Source organism: Aquila chrysaetos, chromosome 6 (genome assembly GCF_900496995.4).
Source record: "Aquila chrysaetos chrysaetos chromosome 6, bAquChr1.4, whole genome shotgun sequence".
NCBI lineage: Eukaryota > Metazoa > Chordata > Aves > Accipitriformes > Accipitridae > Aquila > Aquila chrysaetos.
In genome coordinates this window covers 25679520-25701493 of record NC_044009.1, presented here as the reverse complement: position 1 = coordinate 25701493, position 21974 = coordinate 25679520, and the positions used below count along the sequence as shown (strand labels likewise).

General features: G+C 38.1%; 1 protein-coding gene across 18 annotated transcripts in view; it reads left to right on the top strand.

The window, feature by feature from the left end:
- ABI2 (abl interactor 2) overlaps positions 1-21974 on the top strand; it is a 70966-nt gene that overhangs the window by 42495 nt on the left and 6497 nt on the right. For 3 of the 18 annotated variants that reach the window (XM_030016503.2, XM_030016498.2, XM_030016496.2), the window contains 7 exons: positions 5882-5979; positions 6748-6894; positions 7958-8082; positions 9040-9222; positions 11805-11963; positions 16317-16403; positions 16729-16902. In XM_030016503.2, the coding sequence (XP_029872363.1) occupies positions 5882-5979; positions 6748-6894; positions 7958-8082; positions 9040-9222; positions 11805-11963; positions 16317-16403; positions 16729-16902 (973 nt within the window). The remainder of the gene's footprint in view (positions 1-5881; positions 5980-6747; positions 6895-7957; positions 8083-9039; positions 9223-11804; positions 11964-16316; positions 16404-16728; positions 16903-21974) is intronic. The other 15 variants (XM_041124013.1, XM_030016504.2, XM_030016501.2 and 12 more) reach the window with 7 other exon arrangements.

Sequence of the window (21974 nt, the reverse complement as noted above, 5' to 3'; positions counted from 1 at the left end):
TTTATTTGAGAATTGCAAAATATATCTCCTCCCTGGCTCTTTCTGTCTATCCACACAAAACGGATACTTCTAATGCTGAATATGCCTTATTCTGGGTGCAGTTCATATTGGATGATGGTTTTCTCAGTGAACTTAAAAAAACAATTTGCAAACTCAGTTTTGTTTGTTGCTCTCTGCAGTTGCAGTTACAAACAAGTAAAGACCATCCTAAGAAAAATAATTTACAATTGTATAATTATAGATTATGTGTGAACTGCCATATCTGTGCATCATCTGCAGTGGTGATGAGAGTCTCTTCAGCTTTTCAGAGAAAATTATTTTTTTCTATTTATAGGTTTGGAATGAAAATAACACTTTTTGTTATAACGCCAGTTAAAATATTTCTTTATTTTTACTGGAGTAAACCTGATCAGAAATTTTATTTGGGAAATCACAATATGTCAATCAACTTCTCATTGCCAAAACATGTGGGTTTAAAAAAAAGGAAGAAAGGCAAAAGGCAGCGCAGCACCTCTCAGTGGACATAAGTTACTCTTTAAGTCTCACTATAGTCACTGTGCATCAGCCTGAAAGAAGAAAACTAAAAGGCGGCTACTAACCCTAGTTCCATGTGAATAATAATTTTACTTCACTTACGGGAGGTTGGATAAGAAGTGTTTAGCCTGCATTTTTTTTTCATGGCTGCAAAGAAACCTTAGTCTTAGCTAACAGTTACAATATTAAACTGACTGACTGTAGCAGGAGTAACTGTGCTTGTGTCTGGGTAGCTTGAATTTACATTTTAAACAGATTTTGAAGAAAATTCCAATTACAAGTCAGAGGAGTATTTGTAGCATCTCCTGTTGGCAAATCAATTGAAAATGACATTGTTTAAGCCTTTTTACATTTACCAGACTTGGTTCTTCAATTAGTTTACATAGGTGGATGTGGTAAAAACAAGTAAACTCACTTGCTGAAGCTTCTACTTGTGGTCATTTGCCAAGACAGGGTTGAAATTTAGACATTTCACTTCCCTATCAACCGGTTAATCAACTGACAAACATATGGTTTAGTTAGACATGCAGAATAAGTATTCGAGTGGCTAAGCACAGCCTGAAAAGGAATTTACTTTGAGGTAGCAGATGATGGGCCAAAAATCTGTTCATCCTCTCTGTAGCGTTAATGAGATGAAGCAAGGTGTGGGAAGGTAGTTTTCATTCAGCCTTAGGTTCTTTTTGCTGGAGTCAGGCATAAAACTGCTCAAGAAGTTTGGGTAGCTGCTTGAAGTTTCTGAATATAATCCATGGAACATTACTGTTGGGACACCTTTTCTTATTAGATTTTGGGGAAAAGATGATTCTTTTGACGTCCTGAAAGTTCTAGAAAATCTGATGTGACCATAAAGCACCACTTAAAAATTTCTGGGCTGAGTCCAATTTTGGCTCCTCCTGAGGTTTGATTGTGTGGAATATCTAGTATTTAGGATTTTTGGAAAAAAAATATCACTTTGTTTTGGTAATTGAACTGCCAATGAGATGTTCTTCAGAAGAGTAAAAATGTGGATTGAAATCTTTGTTGCAGGTAAGTGACTTACAGCCATGTAAATACACAGTGCATTCGTGCAAATAGTTTTTGCACGTCTGATGACCAGCTCTTACATCTGACCAACTATGTATTTCTGCACTTCTTGTTCAGTGACTTTTTTTGCTCATGAAAACTTTCCCAAGAATTGAATTGAATGAACTGCAGGATTTTGCAGTTTTAACCAGTTTCTTTCACTACAAATTTCTTGTACAGTGGAGTGCTAAAGAAGCTCAATCTGTTAAATGTTTATAAAAATGTAACAATGAAAGAAACACAGTCATATCTAGGACCATAAGAAGGTGATTTCATCACTGGGATCTATGAAAAACTATTTGCCAAAAATAGAAATTGGATAAATATGTCTTAATCATTCAAAAAATTAAACTTAAAATGATCATTTTCTAAGGGTTCTAGTCCAGTCCCCTATCATGTCTTGAAGTCATCAGATGTTACCTTTCTAAAACTGACCCTGTAGCTCAATGTAGAAAATATTGGATGAAATACTATTGTACCCTTTTTAAATAGAATGGTCTGTAGTGGTCCATTTCTTTACAGTTCATTTTACAGCTGTTACTGTGGAGCTGGATCTCAGACTGTCCTCCAGGATGTGTTACTTACCAAGGATCTGCTTATTTGAAGTTGTTTGTGCAGTTTCTTCCTCAGCAAAACTTCAAATTCCAGCTCCAGTACTGACAGAGTCACAGCTTTGGTAGAAGACATTTTCATCTGTAGTGCAGGTGCTTGCTAGTTCACATATAAAAAGCTTCTGCAAGGTATCCAGTAAAAAAAAAGCTTATCCAAGATCTCCCTAGAATTATTTGGTGCTCCTCCCTGTAATTTCAGTTGGTAATATTTTATTTTCTACTTTTTTGCTTCCGTTGGAAGAGGCAAGAAGAGAATGGAAAAATCCCTGCATGCATTCTGTATAGACCCTGTGCACTACTTGTCAGTTCACAGGGTAGTCTTCCTGCTTTTAGAACAGTCAGCTGTTTTTTTTTTTTTTCCTGAGCTTTGTGCCCAAACCATTATTGCCTCTCTTAATTTTTTCTTTTTTTAGCACAGTTGTTAGCTGTTTTGGCAGTTGTGAGCAAAGGCAGAGATACTCCTTTGTGTTTCTGGTTGCAGGCTCTGTTTTGCCACACAGTTTCCTAAAAGAATTTGCAAGCTTTTAACTACAGACCAGTCACGGATCTGTGGGGTCCTGCAGCCTGCGGTCAAACAAACCACCAACAGACAAATGCATTCCTCTGCTTTCACCCTCTAATTAATCTAGTTGCATCTGGTTAGTTCCAGCTGTGCGGAGCTAGGGGAAATGTCGTCAGAAACAGCACAACTTCTGGCAAATTCCAACTTACTCCAGCAAATGGATTTTTTGAAACTTGACAGCAAATGGAAATGTGACCTTGAGTTCTGGTGGTTGCCTTGGATTTTAGAAGTTTGTAAGAGGGATGTGTGTGGATGAGGATTTGTGTATGGAAACTATCTTTACAACCATATGTGCAAAATGGAAAAGGCAATAGAATAAAGTTTTGCAAGAGGTGGACATTAATGGCTTTCCTCTTTTTTTTTCTTTTTTTTTTTTTTTCCTAGTAGAAGTCATCATAGAAGGGGACACTTGGAAATGTTAGAATGTTTGTATCTCAACTGAAGTTGCAACTTGTATAGTTTAAAATTTTCTTCTTTTTTTCTTTTTTATTTCCTCAAGACAGTCTGTAAACTTTTTTAGTGTCTTGCGTGATATTTCCACACATCTGTCCGTTTTGATCAGAACTGCTGGAATAATTTTATATTCTTCATTTTTCTTCTGTGATTTTTTTGGCCATAAGTCAAAGGGGAAGTTACTCAGATAGGGTTGTTTAACTTACAGTAGCTGATCTTGAAGCCATCAATCCTGTCAGATTTGAAGACAGCCCTGTAAACTTTAATTACTTGCTCTTTCAACATTTTGATTTCAATGTTGAAAAGTAATTTCAAAGAGCCTGAAACTAAGCTTACTGTCAGTGTATTTCCCATCTTTCAATTTAGTCTTTCTTGAGGGTGGCTTCTTTGTGACTAAAGTTTCTTGGCTAAAAAAGGATCACTTTTTCTTTGGCCACATTTTTTTAAAGCTTTCTTCCCATCCTATGTCAAGGATATGTTTATTCGCAGTGTTAATGAAAGTACTAGCAGTCACTGGAGTTGTGCATTAGTCCGGCAAGTATTACTTCCACTTCTTACTGTATACTGCGTGATGTCACTGCATCCTCCACCTCTGCTGTCCTTTCTTTTCATGTAGCTGTAGCCCAGTAGAAGCCTAAAACTTCATTTTTGTTCCTGCAGTGATTGTATACAAATAATAAGATTCTTTATGGTTAAATATATGGAATTTTATATTAACTGTAAAGTGATAGCTAGTGGTTACCTCATCTGGTCAGAAACAATAGTGTAGCTAATTAAAACACCTAAATGGAGTATTCAGGGACACACAGATTGGTCTAAGTTTACTGTCATCTAAAGACATCTAAACCCCCTGCCCCACTAGGCTTAGTGGGCTGTTTGAAAATACAGCAAGTGACAATGCAGTGAGTGTATAATTAAGGTGGGGGGGGGTTTCTGTTTGTGTATTTTTTGGACAACTCAGGTAGGAGGGTGAAACAGGCATCTTTAATGAAAGAGGAAATACAGGGGGTGCTGCAACTTTAAAAAAAAATTCAGATTTGTGCTATTTCTTAATGTTCCGTGTATAGAATAAAATATACTTCATTTTACACTTTCCCTCTTCCCTTCAAGTAGTTGTAGTTTAGTGCTCACCTCATCCCTCACTTGAATTAACTTTAGATTTCTTGTTGCTTAGAGTTGGCTTAAAGGACTTCATAATGCTGTGCGAAAGAATTTTGTCTTAAATTGACATTACAAAGTACTCTTGCACAACTAAATCCAAACATCTGTTTTTGAGTCTGACAAAAAAACCACCTTCCAACGTTTGGTTTTCTTTTCCTCCCAGCAGATTGAAAATGCGATAGCACTGGGATTATTTAGAGCCAAGGAATCAAGTTTCAGTGGATTAGAATACTGTATATATTACACTGTTCTCAATATTTATCAATTCACAAATCTAAACATTGCCAGGGTTTTAAGCGACTTGTTATAGTCAAATTTTAAAGGAGTAATTTGCCTTTAATGATGTTTCCAAATACTCTTAATGCCTTGATCACTGTGCCTTTTTTTATATGGGAGCTGGGGGTAGTAGGCAAAACTTACATTTTGGAAATAAGAAACACTGTGAAATAGAGCATGACAGGAACAACAGAAAAAGGGATGTAAGCATACTTATTTAGGTTTGTTGAATATCTCTGTGTCTAAGCAATAGTTTGAGCATTCATAAATCAAAGCTGTTTAACAGAGACTTGTAAGAAGACCATGTACTGATTCCTGTAAGGGTGCATGCATTGAGGGAATTATGCTTGGCTGGCAGTATATAGATAAGCAAAATGCCTACATTGGTAACAATGGTTTATGATTCCTAGATTGATCAGTCCGTCAGGAATGCAGATGAGTTTTTTAAAGAAGTTAGAGTAAATTCTTTTATATAAAAGTTACTTAATTAGTATTTTAATCTGAAAGTGGAGGAGGGGACAACTGCAGTTACATCACATGACTGCTAAATATTTTTCTCCTCGTCCATTTATTTATCAGTTCTTAGAGATTAAATTGCTACAGATTTGGTGGGAGAAAAAAGTACATCTTTGTATTTTTCTCCATATACTTTCCCTCTATGTTTACATATACATAAATAATATTTACAATAAATATTATCTTTAAAAGTTTTGATACTGTACTGTGAAAACATTGAAACATTAATGGATCATATTTGGAGATTACTGTGACTTCTCCATATTTAGATGAATTACATTAAATTGTGGCCTATTGGATAAACCTTAGTATTTTTAAAGAGTATTCAAAAATATTTTTGCAAATTTACCATTCAGTAGTGCAACCTGAAATAACTGCCTTTATCTCAAAAGGTGACTGGGAGGTTTAACCAAGTTAGATACAGTGTCTGTATTGTCAGTGATTTAATGTTTATGGGATAGTCTAAAGGCAAATTCACTTTTTGTGTATACAAGTTTTAAAAAGCCTATGTAATAAAGAGTCCTTTGAGCGCAACTCTTTACTTCTAGCAGAGTGGAAATTGCATATAAATTGCATGGCCTCTCAATTATTTTGTTTGTTTAAACCTTCCCCTCCTTAGAGTTAATTGCTAAAGGCATCTCAGTGTCTCTCCCCCTAGAAGCTGAGCTTAGTGAAGGCTGTTTTTTTTCCCCATTTTTTCATGCAGGTCAGCACACAGAATATGAAGATGGGTGGGCTGCCTCGTACAACACCACCCACCCAGAAGCCACCAAGTCCACCAATGTCAGGAAAAGGAACTATCGGGTAAGTGCAGTTACCAAATGTGTAAACAGCTTTGGTGAACAGAAGGGAAAAAAGGGAAGATTCTTTCTTTCTCTATAGTGTGGGGTTTTTTGGTTTGTGGGTTTTTTGGTTTTGTTTTAACCATTCACAAAGGTCAAGAGGTGTTACATCTGCATCCTCTTATATTGGTCATGTCTTATATATCAGTTAGCACATTTCTGCCAGAAGACGATGGGCATCATCATCCTTTCTCAACAGGACCCTTTTTGTCATTGCAGAACACTTAACAACTACATGCTTTAGAGTAAAAAGTCGTTAATTGTGTGGCTTTGACAGGTGGTGCTGAACAACTGGAAAATTAGTATGTGGCACTGTTCGTTAATTATTCGTGCTGTGTGTGATAAAAGTACTTTTCTGTTAAGTCTATGAACTTGACTTTGACCTTAGGAAAATGTGTTAAAAACTGGGATGAACGCTGTTTGTTGGTTATGTGATTATGTATATACATACAGATTGTAGTGCTTTATTTTAAAACAGGATATGGATTACCTTTAAAATAACAATGGGATGTGCAACGCAGAGTTTATTAATAGGAAGATTGAAATACATGAAGAACATCCTTAACTGTTTTTTCTCATCCTACAAAGCAGATACTTAAAACTTACAGAAAAACATTTTTTCTAGTTCCCATTACTGATTAGTATGTAGCTATCTTATAAAGAATGAAAAATCTTTGGTTTTGTCTGTATTATCTTAATTTGCTTGTGAAATGTGCTTGTCCTTGTGTAGGCGTCACTCTCCCTATCGTACGTTGGAGCCAGTACGTCCTCCGGTTGTACCAAATGACTATGTGCCTAGCCCAACACGCAATATGGCTCCCTCACAACAGAGCCCTGTTAGAACAGCTTCGGTGAATCAGAGGAATCGCACATACAGGTATTCAATGTAGTCCTGTACAAAGTGTGGTTAGTATTGTATAAGCATATGGACAATAAATGCTATGATAAATATCAAGTCTATCTGCACCTCTACAGTGAAGCTTGCTAATTCATGATACGGACTGGGAATATCATTTGGCATGACGAGAATGCATTCTAATAAAACCAGAATTCACAAAACTGTGAATCGTGTTAAGATTGTTCACTTAATTCCCTAGTCACCTTAATTTTAGTGCTATCACTTCATTACAGTACTTAATGAGTTACTAAAATTTTGAAGTCTTTCAAGTAGGTAGATCATGATATTATTTTACAAAATGCTTACAAAACTGGGAAAAGACTTTGTACACAACTTGCCTTCTACATGTTGAAGGACCGCATAGTATGCTTATAGTTCACATTTTTGTTTGAACAGTCTTTGATGTTTATAGATTGAGCAGCTGAAAAAGAGCATTGTATTTTGAGGATACTGATAACTTCAAACACAGAATAAAGCTGAACTGTATTACCAAAGGTTCTGCAGAAAGCTAGCCTTTTCTCTAGGATAATAAGAGTTTCGTGATGTGACAGGTCTAAATGCTTCCCATGAAATCTTTACTTTTTAAACATCATAAGTACTTGAGGGTGGCTAAACAGGTGGACTTAAAATATAAGAAAACCTGACTTTTACTTTACGGTCTTACAATTTCCAGATTTCAGTAGTCTCATATGAAAGCATATAAATCAGAGTCTAAACAGTCTACATGTTTTATAAGTTATAGGAAAAAGGTCTGTATTTGTTCACTAGGGGTTTAACAATATTGGAATGACATGCTTTGGAACAAGGTTCCAGAAGTGTTTCGTTTTTGGGCAAGTTCACTAAGACTAATTGAAAAAGCTGTTGTGTTGTAGTCAAAGTGAAGAGTTTTAGGAAGACTAAGCTTTGTATAGGTTTATATCATTGTTTCGTTTCTCTTGTTCCCTGTTGCTCCTTTGAATTAGTAAGGTGATATATGAGGGACCTTATGTTTCAGCATGCACAGCAGCATATTCATACCCTGGGTTATTTTGGTTTCTTACAGCAGCAGTGGGAGTAGTGGAGGAAGCCACCCAAGTAGTCGGAGCAGCAGTCGAGAGAACAGTGGAAGCGGAAGTGTGGGTGTTCCTATTGCTGTTCCCACACCGTCTCCTCCCAGTGTCTATCCAGGTGAATGGAAACTTGCTGTTCCTCTTTCTGATTCAGCATTAACCTTTAGCATTTGCAAGTCTCCTAAACCCCAAGAGAAGTCTCAAAGTTCATTATCCAGAAACATGCAAGCCTTGAAAATTGCTTGCTATTGATAGTATGAGTTTGAATCAAGTAGTATCTTTTCTGGGAGTGTCTGATGTGCTCTAATGCTTCTTTTATATATTAATTTGTTTATCAGACTTTTTTGCCTGGTTGTCTGCATGTGACTAGGTAGGACACAACACCTTTTTAAGTGGGCTGGGGGGAACTTCATTGTCCTTTTAAGCAAATAAATGTTTTTTCATTGGCTGTTCATGCAGATACATAGAAGCATGTTTTTAGAAAATTAGATGAAATGAGAGGCAGGTACAGGGTAAATCTTTAGTACATTAATGCAAGCCTAACTGAGTTGTCACAAAGACACTTGTTCAATGTAATCGCCCCAGTCTTTCCAGATATAGGAAGTGATACTAGTATTCCTTTTTCCTTTGCTCAGCCCTTTCAGTGAAGACGAGTGTATAGTTGGCTTGCAGTGTGATCTGAAATACATGATGCTTCTGAACCAAAGAAGTGGAAATTTTTGGCTTTCCTCTTCTCTGTATTTTCTAATTCGTATAAAGGCGAAGGGCAGCCGCGCTACAGATCGAAGCGTACGTAACAAAGTGCAAACGTATCTTTCAAAAGTTATGGCTTTCAGTGAGTTCTGGGTTGTTCCCTTCAGACCTGGAAAGAAGAAGTGGATTTGCTTGACCCTCATTTGCTGTGTACTTAGGAATGAGCCTTTCTTTAACAGCTCCATTTTTCTCTCATCTCCTCGTGCATTCTAAAATACTAAGCATCTAATAAATAGCTAACACTGAATAGTCAAAGGCTTTCTCTAATCCTTGCTAACATACCTCCTTATTAACTCCACCTCTTCCTCCTCTCTTCACTTAGCCCCTGCTGGCTCGGCTGGCACTTCTCCCCTTCCTGCTACCTCTGCTCCTGCCCCCACTCCTCCTGCTCCTGCCCCTTCCTCTGCTGCCCCAGATGCTGCTGCTGCTGCTGCAGGAGCTCAGCCCCTTGCTGATGGCTTCACCTCTCCAACTCCCCCTGCTGTTTCTTCCACACCCTCTACAGGTGAGTGTCTGCTCCAGCTGGTGGGCAGGTGAACCCAGATGTCATCACGATCCAAGGCTTTTCAAAGTTACTTCAGAAGCAGTGATTTTTTTTTTTTTTTTTAAATATAACTAGAAAATACCTGCTAATATCCAACTATAAGGTAATGGTTATAGTAAACAATTCAAGGTGTGCTAGTTTTATAAACAACGATCATTTAGTTTTATCACTTTCTTATTCTTACATTTATGTAATTATTTATTACAGTATCATTTTATTGCGGTTTGCATACTGAGAATCTCCTAGAATAATTACATTTGGGGGGAACCAGCACTGTTAGTTCTAGGTCTGATTATTCTCTTTCAGTAATGGAGTAAAAAAAAGTGCATCTGGCAAAGTATAATTTATATGACTGGTCTCTTCAATGCTTTCAAATGACAAGTGTCCTTTCAATGAACTGATGAAGAAAGGCAATTTTTTTTGTGTTCAGTGTCAGGTAAAATACAACTTTTTATTACGCAGAATAGTACTAAAGCATTTTGTTTTAATAGGTGGTACTTATGGTGTATATTGCAACTTGCTTTTTTTAATGCTTATGAAATCATCCTACATTTTTCATTTTCTCATATGCTAAAGCTGCAGCATATAGTGCTTACTAACCATAACACTGTTCTGTATCAGCTTTTGATGAGGAGTTACACCAGCATTGTAAAGATCTCCTTTAGAGAGCCAAATTCATGTATGGCTACCTGTGTGCTTTGTTACTTTTCATTATAGTGGAGGCTGATCACAACGGTGTGAATTGGTTTGTGTGTTTATTAGTGTTGGTCTTAGTAAGAATTTCACCAGGTGTCAGAAACTTTCTTGAAATCATATTTAGTTTAAGGTGCTGTGGCTCTCATAAAATTAGAGCATACTTACACTAGAATGTATGACTATGACTAGAAGCTTCCAAACTGTGATGAATTTTGGTATCAGAAGATGATCCTGATGTATAAACTACTTTCATGTTCAGAAGATGAGCTGTGTCATATGGGGCCTCAATCGGTTTTCCATTTTTGATGCACTGTCAGTATCCCAGTTCTTGAGCCATATTGCTTCTGTATTTTTGACAAGTCAAAATCAAGCAGAGATTAGTATTTTAATGGGTATAAAAATCACATTCACAATTGCATAAGAGAAATTTCAGGTTACTTACTATTTTTAAGATCTTTTGTTTCCCTGTGCTATTAGTGAGGTTGCTTTTGCATGGCTTCTCTGAAATAAAGTGCTCGAAGAAACTGGATAGTTTACCATTTATGAGGTTGTAGTTTTTGGTTCTTAAGGATCTCTTATACCTGTTTCTTCGCTCCTCCCTTCTCTCCAATCACCACCAATTTCTACCAGTGCATTAAGTAACAGGGAGACAGACACATTGGAAAGATGCATTAGGAAAAATGTGAAAAAGCCTATATACTAGGTGGATTGCTCCTTAACTGTTCTTCTTCCTCACCTGTAAAAAGTGCATTTTTTGAGGTGTACGTATCTGTACAAAGCAGGAGGAATGTGACTCTGTAGTTCATGCATTTGCTCTTAGAAGCAAGTAACAGAGCAAGCAACTTGCATTTTATTTATTGACTTAGTGCGAAGTTTTGCAAAGCAATCAAAATATAGTGGAGAACAATGCAGGTTTTTAAAAAATTGCACATTCATTTGTTCTGTTTCCCTGTTTACTTCCCTGCATGCATGTCTCCACAACCACAGTGACAATCCCTTGTTTTCTTGCAAACTCTGAAATCTAACTCTAGCACAAATGGTGGAGGCAGAATAGTTAGGGAAGGTAATAACCCATATGGGTATAATAAATCCTGTTTATTGTTATATACAGTATATAAGCCAGAGCACTTTATGTGAGCACAGAAGATAGCTTAATGGTCTTGCTTCATTTATTGCTTGCTTAGATTCAGGATCAATTACTTTGATACAGGAAGTGATTAAAATGGAGAGCAAATTTTTAAGGAGTTGTTTCAATTGACAGCTCCCTGAAAGAGGGTCTTTGAGTGTGATTTCATTTATTCCATCCTTCAAGCAGTTTCTAACATTCTTTTCTCCCCAGATGATTCTCTGCATATTTCCTGAATGGCACTAAGATAGTTAGTATTGTGTTTTTCAGTTGTAGAAGGTAACAGCTTTGTATCTTGGAAATGGCATATAGTTAGTTTGTACGTGTATATTGCTTAATTGCTGGACTGTGAAGTGGGGTTTTTTTGCAGTTTTATGAATAACTAAATTTGCAAGAAGTTATTATAATACATTATATAAAATGGATAACTGGGAATTATTTTCTCTCATTTTGAAACTTTGTAGCTTAGACCCCTTTGTATTTTCATACTGGCTTTTGTGAGCAGTGCTGAGTACAGGCAGTTGGGAGAGTTGTTTTTTGTGTTGCTATTGAGACATCCAGTGTCCTGCCAGTCTGGCAGCTGAACTGGCTGACTGCTCCGAGGATGCAGACTGTCTCAAAAAACCCAGAAACCTTTCCAAGCCTTTGAATATTGAATGCAGATATAAAAAAGGCAGGCATCGTTCTTCTCTCTGCTAATACATTTCTCTTTCTAACCTAGGTCACCCAGTTCAGTTCTACAGCATGAATAGACCTGCATCTCGACACACCCCCCCAACAATAGGGGGATCTTTGCCATATCGGCGTCCTCCTTCGATCACATCACAGACAAGCCTTCAGAACCAGATGAATGGAGGACCATTTTATAACCAGAACCCAGGTAAGAAAGTTTTCCTGCTCTGTTGCATTCAACGCAGTGGTGAATACAGTGGCCTTCAGATCTCTGAAATCTTATGTTCTCTCTCTATTGCAGATCTTGCAGTTAGTCTCAGGTAACTTCCAGTATGTTGCTGGTAGCCATGCCAAAGCTGCAGTCCAAGTACAGAGTGTTCAGCTTCCCTTATGGCAAACAGCTTAAAACAATACTGGCTTTGTTGCAAAATAAGTTGCTTTTGATCTCACGGTCCCTATTAGACAAGCTTTAGTCCTTTGCTACACCATGTGTCATGTATCTGCTTTGGTGTGGGATGGGTATTTGATTTTGCACCAGAACATTGATTCTTCATGCATCAGTCTTTATCTTGTATGTTTTTTCCTTCTGATTAATGGACAGTTCAAGAAATTGCACTTGTTATACAAGGGTAAGCATTAGACACCTTAGAGACACCGGTGGTATTTGGTATGGGATGCAAAGGAGCTGTGTCATCTGCTAAGTCCACAGGTGATGTTATTTTAATGGGTGACCTGTCTTAGAAAGCAGGACGAGATATCAACAAGGAGTGGTGTGTCCTGTGTGTCAGGCAGAACACAGTAGCTTTTTATCTAAGGAGTCCTTTTCCATGTGCTTCTGATGCGATGTGAAGGTTTTGATTCCAGAGTAGGGGAGACTTTCTTTTTTGACAAAGCTACAGAAAGATGCAGGGGACATACTGAAGGTTCCTTGTTAGGAAATGCCCTATTACCAGCAAGACTGAATGTTGACTCGCAAGCACTACAGTGCGTTTGTGTTTTGTGGTTGTTGCGGTGGTGGGTTTGGTGGTGGTTTTTGTTTGTTTTTTATTTTTAAATTGACCACTGAACTTGGAATTAGGTCAAGTGCTGCAATCTGCATTTAAGGGATTTGGTCAGGTTCAAATATTACTGCTTGTGAGCTACCCTGCAAAGAGATGTGTGTGCTTAACTTCAGAAGGAAATGGATGGTCCTGCTGGGGACAGGGGGGTGGAGGAGGTTATGACTAAATTGCAGTCCAGTTGCCTGAAATATGTGGCATTTGTTAAGCACATTGTTTGTGTATTGAAGGCTGAAAGGGAATAGGCAAGAAGGAAAGTGTAATAGCAAAAAAGGAAACCTTTCAGGATTACCTTTGCAGTAAAGAGGATTTTCAGTATATCCAGAGTTTCTGACAACTGCTGTGCATTTCTGCTTTAGCAAAGGGATAATTCTCTGCAAGCTACCATTGCGTTGTTAATAGGTAATCACAGAAGATGCCAAATAGACCTTAAATAAGTTACATAACCACAATTCAGTCTGTGTTCCCCAAAAGAAGGTAATGATTATGGTGATTAGTCACTTGAGCTGTAAATCACAAAAAAAATACTTCAATTATACTGGCATACTTGATACAACATAAATAAGCAGCTGTAGTAAGAGGCTTTTTTTTATGTACCTAGCAGAATACAGAATTTATTAGCTTTGCAGTTATACTAAACCAAGTTTTTTTTGGCCTGTACCTTGAAAGGAGAGGATGCTCAAGCACGCATAATTGATGGAAGACCCTAAGAACAGAGGGACTGTTGTGTCTGTAAGGACCAGGATTAGTAGTGATAGGTCTTCTCAGCATTCCTGAAGAGAGGGAGAAAACACAAACTTAAGAGGTGAAAAAGAGACCTTACAACAGGCAGAGGGGTGTGCCAGCTATGGCTTGTTCTTCTTTGCAGGCTGTCTGGCAACAAAGCAGTACTGTTTTTTCCACTTCCATTTTTTAGTATGTTGGCATAGTCATTTTTGTTTATTCACTTCACAGGAGGATTAAAGATACGTGCCTTGCCCTGTTCTTTTGAATGCCACTTCTAAGATTATAATTTCTCTACTTCATGGTGAGACCTTTTTAACAACTGAAAATAAAATACTAAGAAATGCAGACCTTAACTGATCTCAGCATATGTCTGTCCCAAAGCCACTCTTGCCAGCCATGCCACCTAACAAGTGTTTTAACTTTGCAACCTTAGATACCAGTATCTAAGCAGTATAGAGCTTAGCACAGGCTAAAAACCCTGTGGGAGAAACTGGGCAAGTATTGAGATGGTGGTCTGCACTACACACTATTTGTATAGCTGAATTCTTACCAGGCTGAAGCAATCTGGTGGAACGTGCTCTTGACCCTTTCTGAATTAATTTACAGCAACTGTGTAGATGAACTCTTAATCTACCAATGGTCTACATGGAAGGAAGCTGGGAGGGAACTTTTAAGCTGGTGTTTATCTCATCTTTTGAGACAGCAGAGGTACAGTGAAGTTCTTCCGATGCACTTTATAAACAAAGTCATTATTAATAAAGTATTTATTGTATTGGCTCCTAAAGGTAAAAACTAGCTTAGAGTCATTATTATCGTATAGAGACAATATGATATAATAGTCCCAGCAGTGTGCATAAACTGAAGCACAAACCAGATGGTTAAGATAAACAAGAAATTATGTCAGCTAGTGTTAGCATCACCATTTTGATTAAACTACACAACCCAAACTAAACTAAGGGATTTTTTTGCATTTGCTTGGAGTACTTGTCTTGAGTGATTTATTTTTCTACGTGGAAAGCCTCGTTATTTCTTTCAAAGAAATATATATAGCACACAAAGTACACTGAAGGGACCTAGGAAACTGAAGCTAGTCTTCTATAAGAGATATGAATTGTATGAATCCATATGATGTTGAATAGAGAAAACATTTTGAAACTGAACATTTTTATAGCATATATAGTTAAAAAGGCAGAGACTTCATAATTGCATAAGAATGCTGAATTCATGAATATTACTGCATTTCAGTAGGACTTCAAGTTCCCTTTTCCTGCTTTGAAGAAATGCAAGACCAAATCTTTTTCCAGCTACTGTGGTTACACTTGAAGGAATAAATACTCTCAGAGGCCATGTCATTCAAGTCAAAGAAGCTGTAGTTAGAAAGGTATTTCAGTTTTTCTCAAGAAGTATCAATTAAATGGTGAGATAATGGAGCTTGCTTCATATGGAGGTACAAGGATATTTTTGCAACAAAAAGGATGGTTGCTCTGTTGGGTTTTTTTGTTTGGGGTGTGTGGTTGTGAAAGGAATGTGAGTGACAGAAGAAATTCAAAGCACTTCAGATAATAGTTACTGAAATAAGCAAGCAGAAAAAATTTTGACACAAGCTTTAAATGCCGTGGAGTTCTTTTCATTTGCTATGGTGATGTGAATTAATTTTGAAAAATACTACATCATACCTGGCCGTGTTCTTACCAGCTTTAGAAGTAGTCTGATAGTTATTTAGTTCTGTTCTGCAAGCTAACTAAATGTACTGGTACATGAAATGTAGACCTTTTTCCCCTCATTCTTTTGCACATGACTAAATGTATGCCACTACTAACAAGAACATTACTTAGTTGTGCTCTTCCTGAGGTGTGCTTTCTGAAAAATAATGTTGTAACTTGCTTAAAGAATATTACTGCATTACTCTTGCAAAGTGGAACTAAAATTAGATAAAACTACTTAACTATTTTTTTAACTTAAATAGCTAACTGAAACTTTCATTCCTAGCTTAAACCACAGTTCAGTGTTACAACATTTGCAGCTGGCTGAGAGTATCTTCTTTAAATGTGAATTCACATGTATTGTACAAAGACAGCTCTTCTGGTACCAGTAAAAGGGGTGTTCAGAGTTCAGTGCAGTGGTCTGCAAAATCAGGTGGGAAGGAAATGAGACAGCACATCTGGAATAGGCCCTGTTGTTCGGCAGCAGCACAGTGTGCTTTGTTCTACCAATGAGGTCAGAAGTTCCTGTCTTCCAAGTATGCTCAGTTCTCAAAGGCGTCTTTTTCTGTTTTGCCTAAAATAGCTGCCTCATTTGATGGGGTTTTTTGGCCTACATTTTGGAGAAAACTAGTTATATCAATTGTCATTACTAAGGCTTCATGGATGCTGTTAAAGAAGTCACCTCTATAAATATCAATTTGCTCTGAAAGGTGGAGGATTATAGGGGAGAGAATGCTCTTGATATATTTGTTAGGTCTGTTCACAAAGTGCTATATTGCGGTAGTAATAAATTTCAACTTAAGGGCATCTCATAGATCAGAAAAATACTTCAGCATGGATTCTTAATCTTATGAAAAAGAGCTGGGTTGGAAATTTTAAAAATTGAGAAATCTTGAAGTAAGGATTAGAAATATGCTTAGACCACCTGAGCCATTTTTCTTTGAATGTCAGCCTTTTTATCTCAGCTTCTTGGCAGACTGCTACACTGTCTGAGCAGTGATGATGTCTACTTCCTGTTTGCCGCTTTGTTGTGTTTCTAACTGAATGCCTCTCTCTTTTTAATTTCTGTGGCAGCATCCCTTGCTCCTCCTCCCCCCTCCATCCTACAGGTAACTCCACAGTTACCGCTAATGGGATTTGTGGCCAGAGTTCAAGAAAACAGTAAGTTTGCTGCTTCCTTGTGCTATGATTTATTACTGGATGTGGCTTTTGTTTTGAGCGGATGAAAGATTTGCCTATATATAGCCAGAATTCTGCCTTCTCTACTGCCTCTGCAAGTTTGTCTGAAATTGTGAAGGGAGGGAAAAGGAAGTAATTTTATTGGAGGAATCTGATCCTTCCTTCTCTGAATTTTATTGGCTCTAGTGTACTTTCACAAGCTCTAACTGTTGGTCCCAGCGCAACTAATTGGGATAGGGAGTATTACTTCAACCTGCTACCGTGGTTCTAGAGACATTTTCATGGTTACACTATTGGCTATTTTCAGTTTCAGACACTCCTCCCCCGCCACCACCTGTGGACGAGCCAGTGTTTGATGAATCTCCACCTCCACCACCACCTCCAGAAGATTATGAGGAGGAGGAAGCAGCTGTGGTGGAGTACAGTGATCCATATGCTGAGGAGGACCCTCCTTGGGCACCAAGGACCTACTTAGAAAAGGGTAGGTTTAGAGCTAGTAGAGATGGTAGGGTCGTGTTTGTAACAACATTCTGTATAAGCTCCTGCCATCCTGCTTTGGACGTGGAGTCTGCCTGGACTCCTTTGTAGCCAGTATTTGGTATTGTGATAGAGGTGCTCCTCCAAATGGCAATTTAGAAGAGTAGCTTAACTTTTGTTCTTTGAGTCTGAGTCCTTCGGCCCTTTCTCCACAAAGGGAGAGCGGGCTAATTACATATTTTTTAAATCCTCTGTAATCTACTTGAGACTCCCCTTTCAGTAGTCTGCTTAATCCTAATAATCAAACATATACAAAGTCAAAGATGAATGAATCGGTGCTGCAGTTGCACTTGAACTTTGAACATATGGGTGCATCTGGAGAAGTGCTGCAATGTGTGTTTGGGGCTCTGGAAGCTGCAATGCTGTACCAGTGTGGGACCATGCTAAGCTAAAAAGTGCTGGGTCTGTGGAGGACTGACTAACTGAGGCATTGCTGCATGGCTGCATCTAGATGTCTTCCAGTTCTGAAGCAGATGTGTGGAAACGTGCTGGATTAAAACTACAGGTAAAATAAACTGAGTAGGTAAATGGCTTAGGGGCACTTGAATATGAAAAATCTACTGCCCTGTGTTCTCCTCTGAAACAGGGTCATGTACCTCTTAGTAAAAGGTGATATAAAATCTAATGTTGCAAAGTAACCAGGCATCTCAGCTGAGTGACTGTTAGAAACATTCAGTCTGCATCAGGGAAAAAAATTCAAGAATGCCACAAAGATAAACCCAGTGCAGGATTTCAGGGGAGGAAAAAAAAAAAAGAGATGGAAGTGGCACTTTCTGCCAACTCCAGCCCAAAGAAAATACTACTGTTCCTGAGGGAGATGGAGGAATATGTGGGAGTTTTTTTGTTACTCCCCCACCCTCCATCTAGCTGGTGTAAGTGTTTAGTGCAAGGAGTACCCTGGCTTTGCTGACAAGCTGAGACCATTTGTTGGACAAAGTGCCTGACTTGCAGGGTGTTTACATGACTCGCTTTATCTATTGACCTCTCCACACCTCTGATTGACAGCAAGTGTCGCTAGTATTCTGTTGATGCACACAGGCTCTTTGTTTGATTAAAAGTTGCTTCGGCTTATTCTTGTCAGGGAAGCTCATTTCCATGAGGGCGGACAGGGAAAAAAGGGATCTCATACAAAGTACTTCTCTTGCTGTGCAGTTTGGAGCGTATTCCTGATTATTGATATTACTGTCCTAGCTTCACGAAATCAGGTTTTGGAGTGGGGTGGGGTTCCTGATGCTGCAGTTCTTTCTTTGGGAGAGGATGGCAAATTTCTTCAGGTTGGGACCAGTACAGTTCGTTTCAGCAAATACTGGATGTGCTACATTACTTAATGAAATTCTCCTTATCAGGAAGTTCTGAGAATGCACAGTATCTGCTCAGTTTCATTGTGTTTGATGCATTTTGTGCTGGATGAAGATTGCAGGCATGTTCCTTTTTGATAGGAGAGTGAGTTTCAAGATTTTTCTCTGTATTTTTCCAGGCATAAGATACTCTTTAGCCTAATTCTACATTCATATCACTATCTTTGTTATGTTTCTGCTATTCCTGCCACTTGGCCCTCAGCAAATCTGCAGTGGCATTTGAGCTAGGAGCAAAAGAGAAGAAATGGACCCTGATGTGCATTGTCTGTTTATAGTGTCTCATACTAATGCAGGGGGGTGGGGGGTGGGGGTGTTTGTGGGAAAGAGAAGCCACAAAATCACGTGGCACGTGGCCTGGGAAAACAGCTTTCTATTTGAAGAAATAATGACATTTGACTTACAGCATATTGTTCTGATCTGCTTTTCTGCATGACTTCTATGAGCTTGTGAACTAAAATAATTTATATAGGTGCACATATGCACAGATCTGTTCCATCTCCGCAGGCAGTCCAGGCACTTGTAGTTTGATATTTACAGGGAAGATCACATGGGATAGCAAAAACTGTAATTGCAATCTTTAAAGATAAGCTGGAGAAAGTCAGGCATTTAGTCAGAACATTTTTCCTGTAGAAAAGCAGAAGTATAGGAAACCAAACATTCTTTCATATTGATGTAGAGTGTCATGCAAAAACATAATTTTGATCTTTATTTTGAAAACTAGATGACTAAAACATCTAAAAGGTTATTCTGTTCTTAGAAACTCTCATAAAAGTAATAAAAAATTAAAGTGCTTACAATGTATGAAGAACTGTTAAATAGTAGTTTTAGGATACCAGAAAAATGACATACTGACATAGGTCTGGATTCTGTTGTAGTTATATGAATAGCTCTACTTAAATTCAGCCCATGTCTTGAGATTTGACTGCTTTGCTGGAGTTGGGAAAGAAGTGCTTGGATGGGATTTTTTTTTTATGTGGCAAACAAGCTTTAAAGTTAATGAAAAGCCCCATGCTAAAAGAGGGCTTTCATACTCAAAGAATGTGTATACTTATCCTGCTGTGAACTAATAATGCTTTCTCTTCTGCAAAATAATTATTCCTATGGCAACTCCTTAAGTTCCTATAAAGAGTATTCTGTGCCACATGATTCCAAGTGGAGAAAACTGATGGAAGGAAATGGCTGTTGAAACACTATTACCCCCCAAAAGTAGAGTAGCAATTCGGATTTGCGCTTCTTGTTGTGGTATGACTGCTCACTTATATAAGTTCACGTGAAAGCATTTCTAGTAGGATTAGTGTAGATAACCTTTGTAAAAGTGAGAATGTGGAACCTGGGACACCCAAGGAGGTGTCAGATACAGAGGGTTGCTATATATTGAGATGGCATTCAGTATGATCCTGTTCTGTAAAGGGGTCATGCAGTGTGGGAGGTGTATTTAATATTAAGACATGCTCTAACCTACAGATGAGGAAGGAAGTGAATAGCAGATCCATTTTGAACAGGTGGAGAAACTCTTAGGGAGTTACAGTTACTGGGGATGTTGAACTTGAGGACACTACCACATGGCTGTAATAGCAACAGCCAACCTGCAATGTCCAGGAAAGCGCACTGCAGTTTTCCATTGAGCTGTGTGTCTGGGTGCGTGGCATGAAAAGGTAAGAAAATGTCCCAACTTTGCAAATCAGATGAACAGAAATGGGTATCCAGAAGCAAAAATTGCCCTCATACCACATGGAGAAAGTGTGTGGTCACAGCTATCAGATTTCAGTTGGATAATCAGTCTGGCCTACATTTGTGGTCAGTTTGACGTAAGAGAGTTCAGCCAAACTCTATGTAATTGTTGAAGAATGAAAGATCACTGATTGGAAGAACATCAACCTAAATGACTAATGCTGTTTTTCGTATCTGCATTGAAATGTGTTCAGATAGAAACTAAAAGAGGTTCTGGCTCAGTCTTGCAGGGAAGGATGCCACCTCCTGAGTCAGTATTGCTGCTTCCTGTCTCATCTGGAGCCTTTTTTGCAATACTGGCCTGGGCTCCTGGTAACTCGTGGTATGTGACAAGCTCACAGCTTGAACTGGTGGGACTACAGACAGAAGGATTAAACAATCTTTTAGAAAGAATAACGTTGCTAGTACAAAAGTAACATGCAGGAGGAGGAAGCAATGGTGATGTAAAAACAAAACCAGGCTTCCGGTAATTTTTTAAGAGGCTTAACAAGATGCGAATTTTCATCACAAACTTAGGGAAGAGTTTCCTACTTGTGATCACAAAATAATGAATCCATTCAGTATCAGAAGGGACTAGAGTACTCTCAAAAATGAGAAAGAAAGTAATTAGAAGTTACCGTGATCCTTGGATTATTATTATTATCAAGAGAATGAAGAACAACAGCACAGTGACTCTAGGAAGAAATGTTTTAAAATAAACAGGTATAGAAGGCAGTTAAAAAGGAATTTTGAAGGACTTCAATTGAATGTATCACATGTTCATATAGTGACTTCTGTTTTTCAAGCTAAATATTTACTCATTTCTCCATTTGTGTTTTGTTTTCTTAGAATGATATGTCTAAAACTAGTTAGAATGAGTTAATTTACAACTGTGCTGGCATAAGTGTAGAGCCAGCAACATGTGTTTTTTAAATATGCTGTGGTCAAATGATACAAATCTCCTGTTTGGGAGATTTATTAAAAAAAAAAACAAACCACAAAAAACCTCTGTACATACTCTGATTCTCCACTGGGATTGATTTGTGTATTTTACTTTATTAAGCTCTTCAGGATCCAGGTTTCCCTAGTAAATATTTGTATTGATTCCTTTGCTCCCTTCAAAAGGAGATGACCTCTTTTCTTTTGAAAAGAATGATTTTAGTAGGGCTCTTCGACACTGTGCTTATGAACACATGCTGTTATTTTTTTCTCCTTGCTTTGGTTTAGATTATCTTCCCTTCTATCCCCAGTACAAGATTTTAGGATGCCTGTCCAACATCCATTTTGTTTCAATGGCAGCACTGCGTGTTTCATTGCCAAGTGCTCAAAGCAGTGACTGATGCTATTTGTTCAAGTATTCAGAGTCTGGCATAGCTCATTTTCTGTATGGAACACATAATGATAGGACTGAGAATGGAAAAACATACCAAGTTCATGTCTATTTTCTGCCATTTCTGGACAGTGCTCTCTCTAATGTTTGCCAGTGCTTTGTCCCATTTCTTTGACTTTCCTAGCAGCTTTTGTGCCTTCAGTAAAATATTCTGCATCTGTAAGAAAAATGTCCTGATACAGTAGGTGTTTGTTTTGTTTCAGAGAACCACCTTCTTTCCTCGCTCCTAACTGGGATTCACCCACCTTGGCACTGTATACCGTGGGAGTGACTTCTAGCTACTGGGGCTGCACATATGCATTTTACAGATTTAAATGTGGAGGTAGCTAAGGTAGATGGAAGTCTGGGACATTAGCCTTGGCTCATTCTTCTTGTCATCTGAAGAGAGCTCTTATTACTCTCCCTCTTCCATGTTTTCCTGCTGACTTAGTTGTGCAGAGATCTGGTTTAGAATATATACCTACTACATGAATCTTGGAGTAGGTCTGAGTGGTCATAGCCATGGGGATTACATCCACCTCCTTGTATCATTCCACATCAAAAGTTTATCATATATTT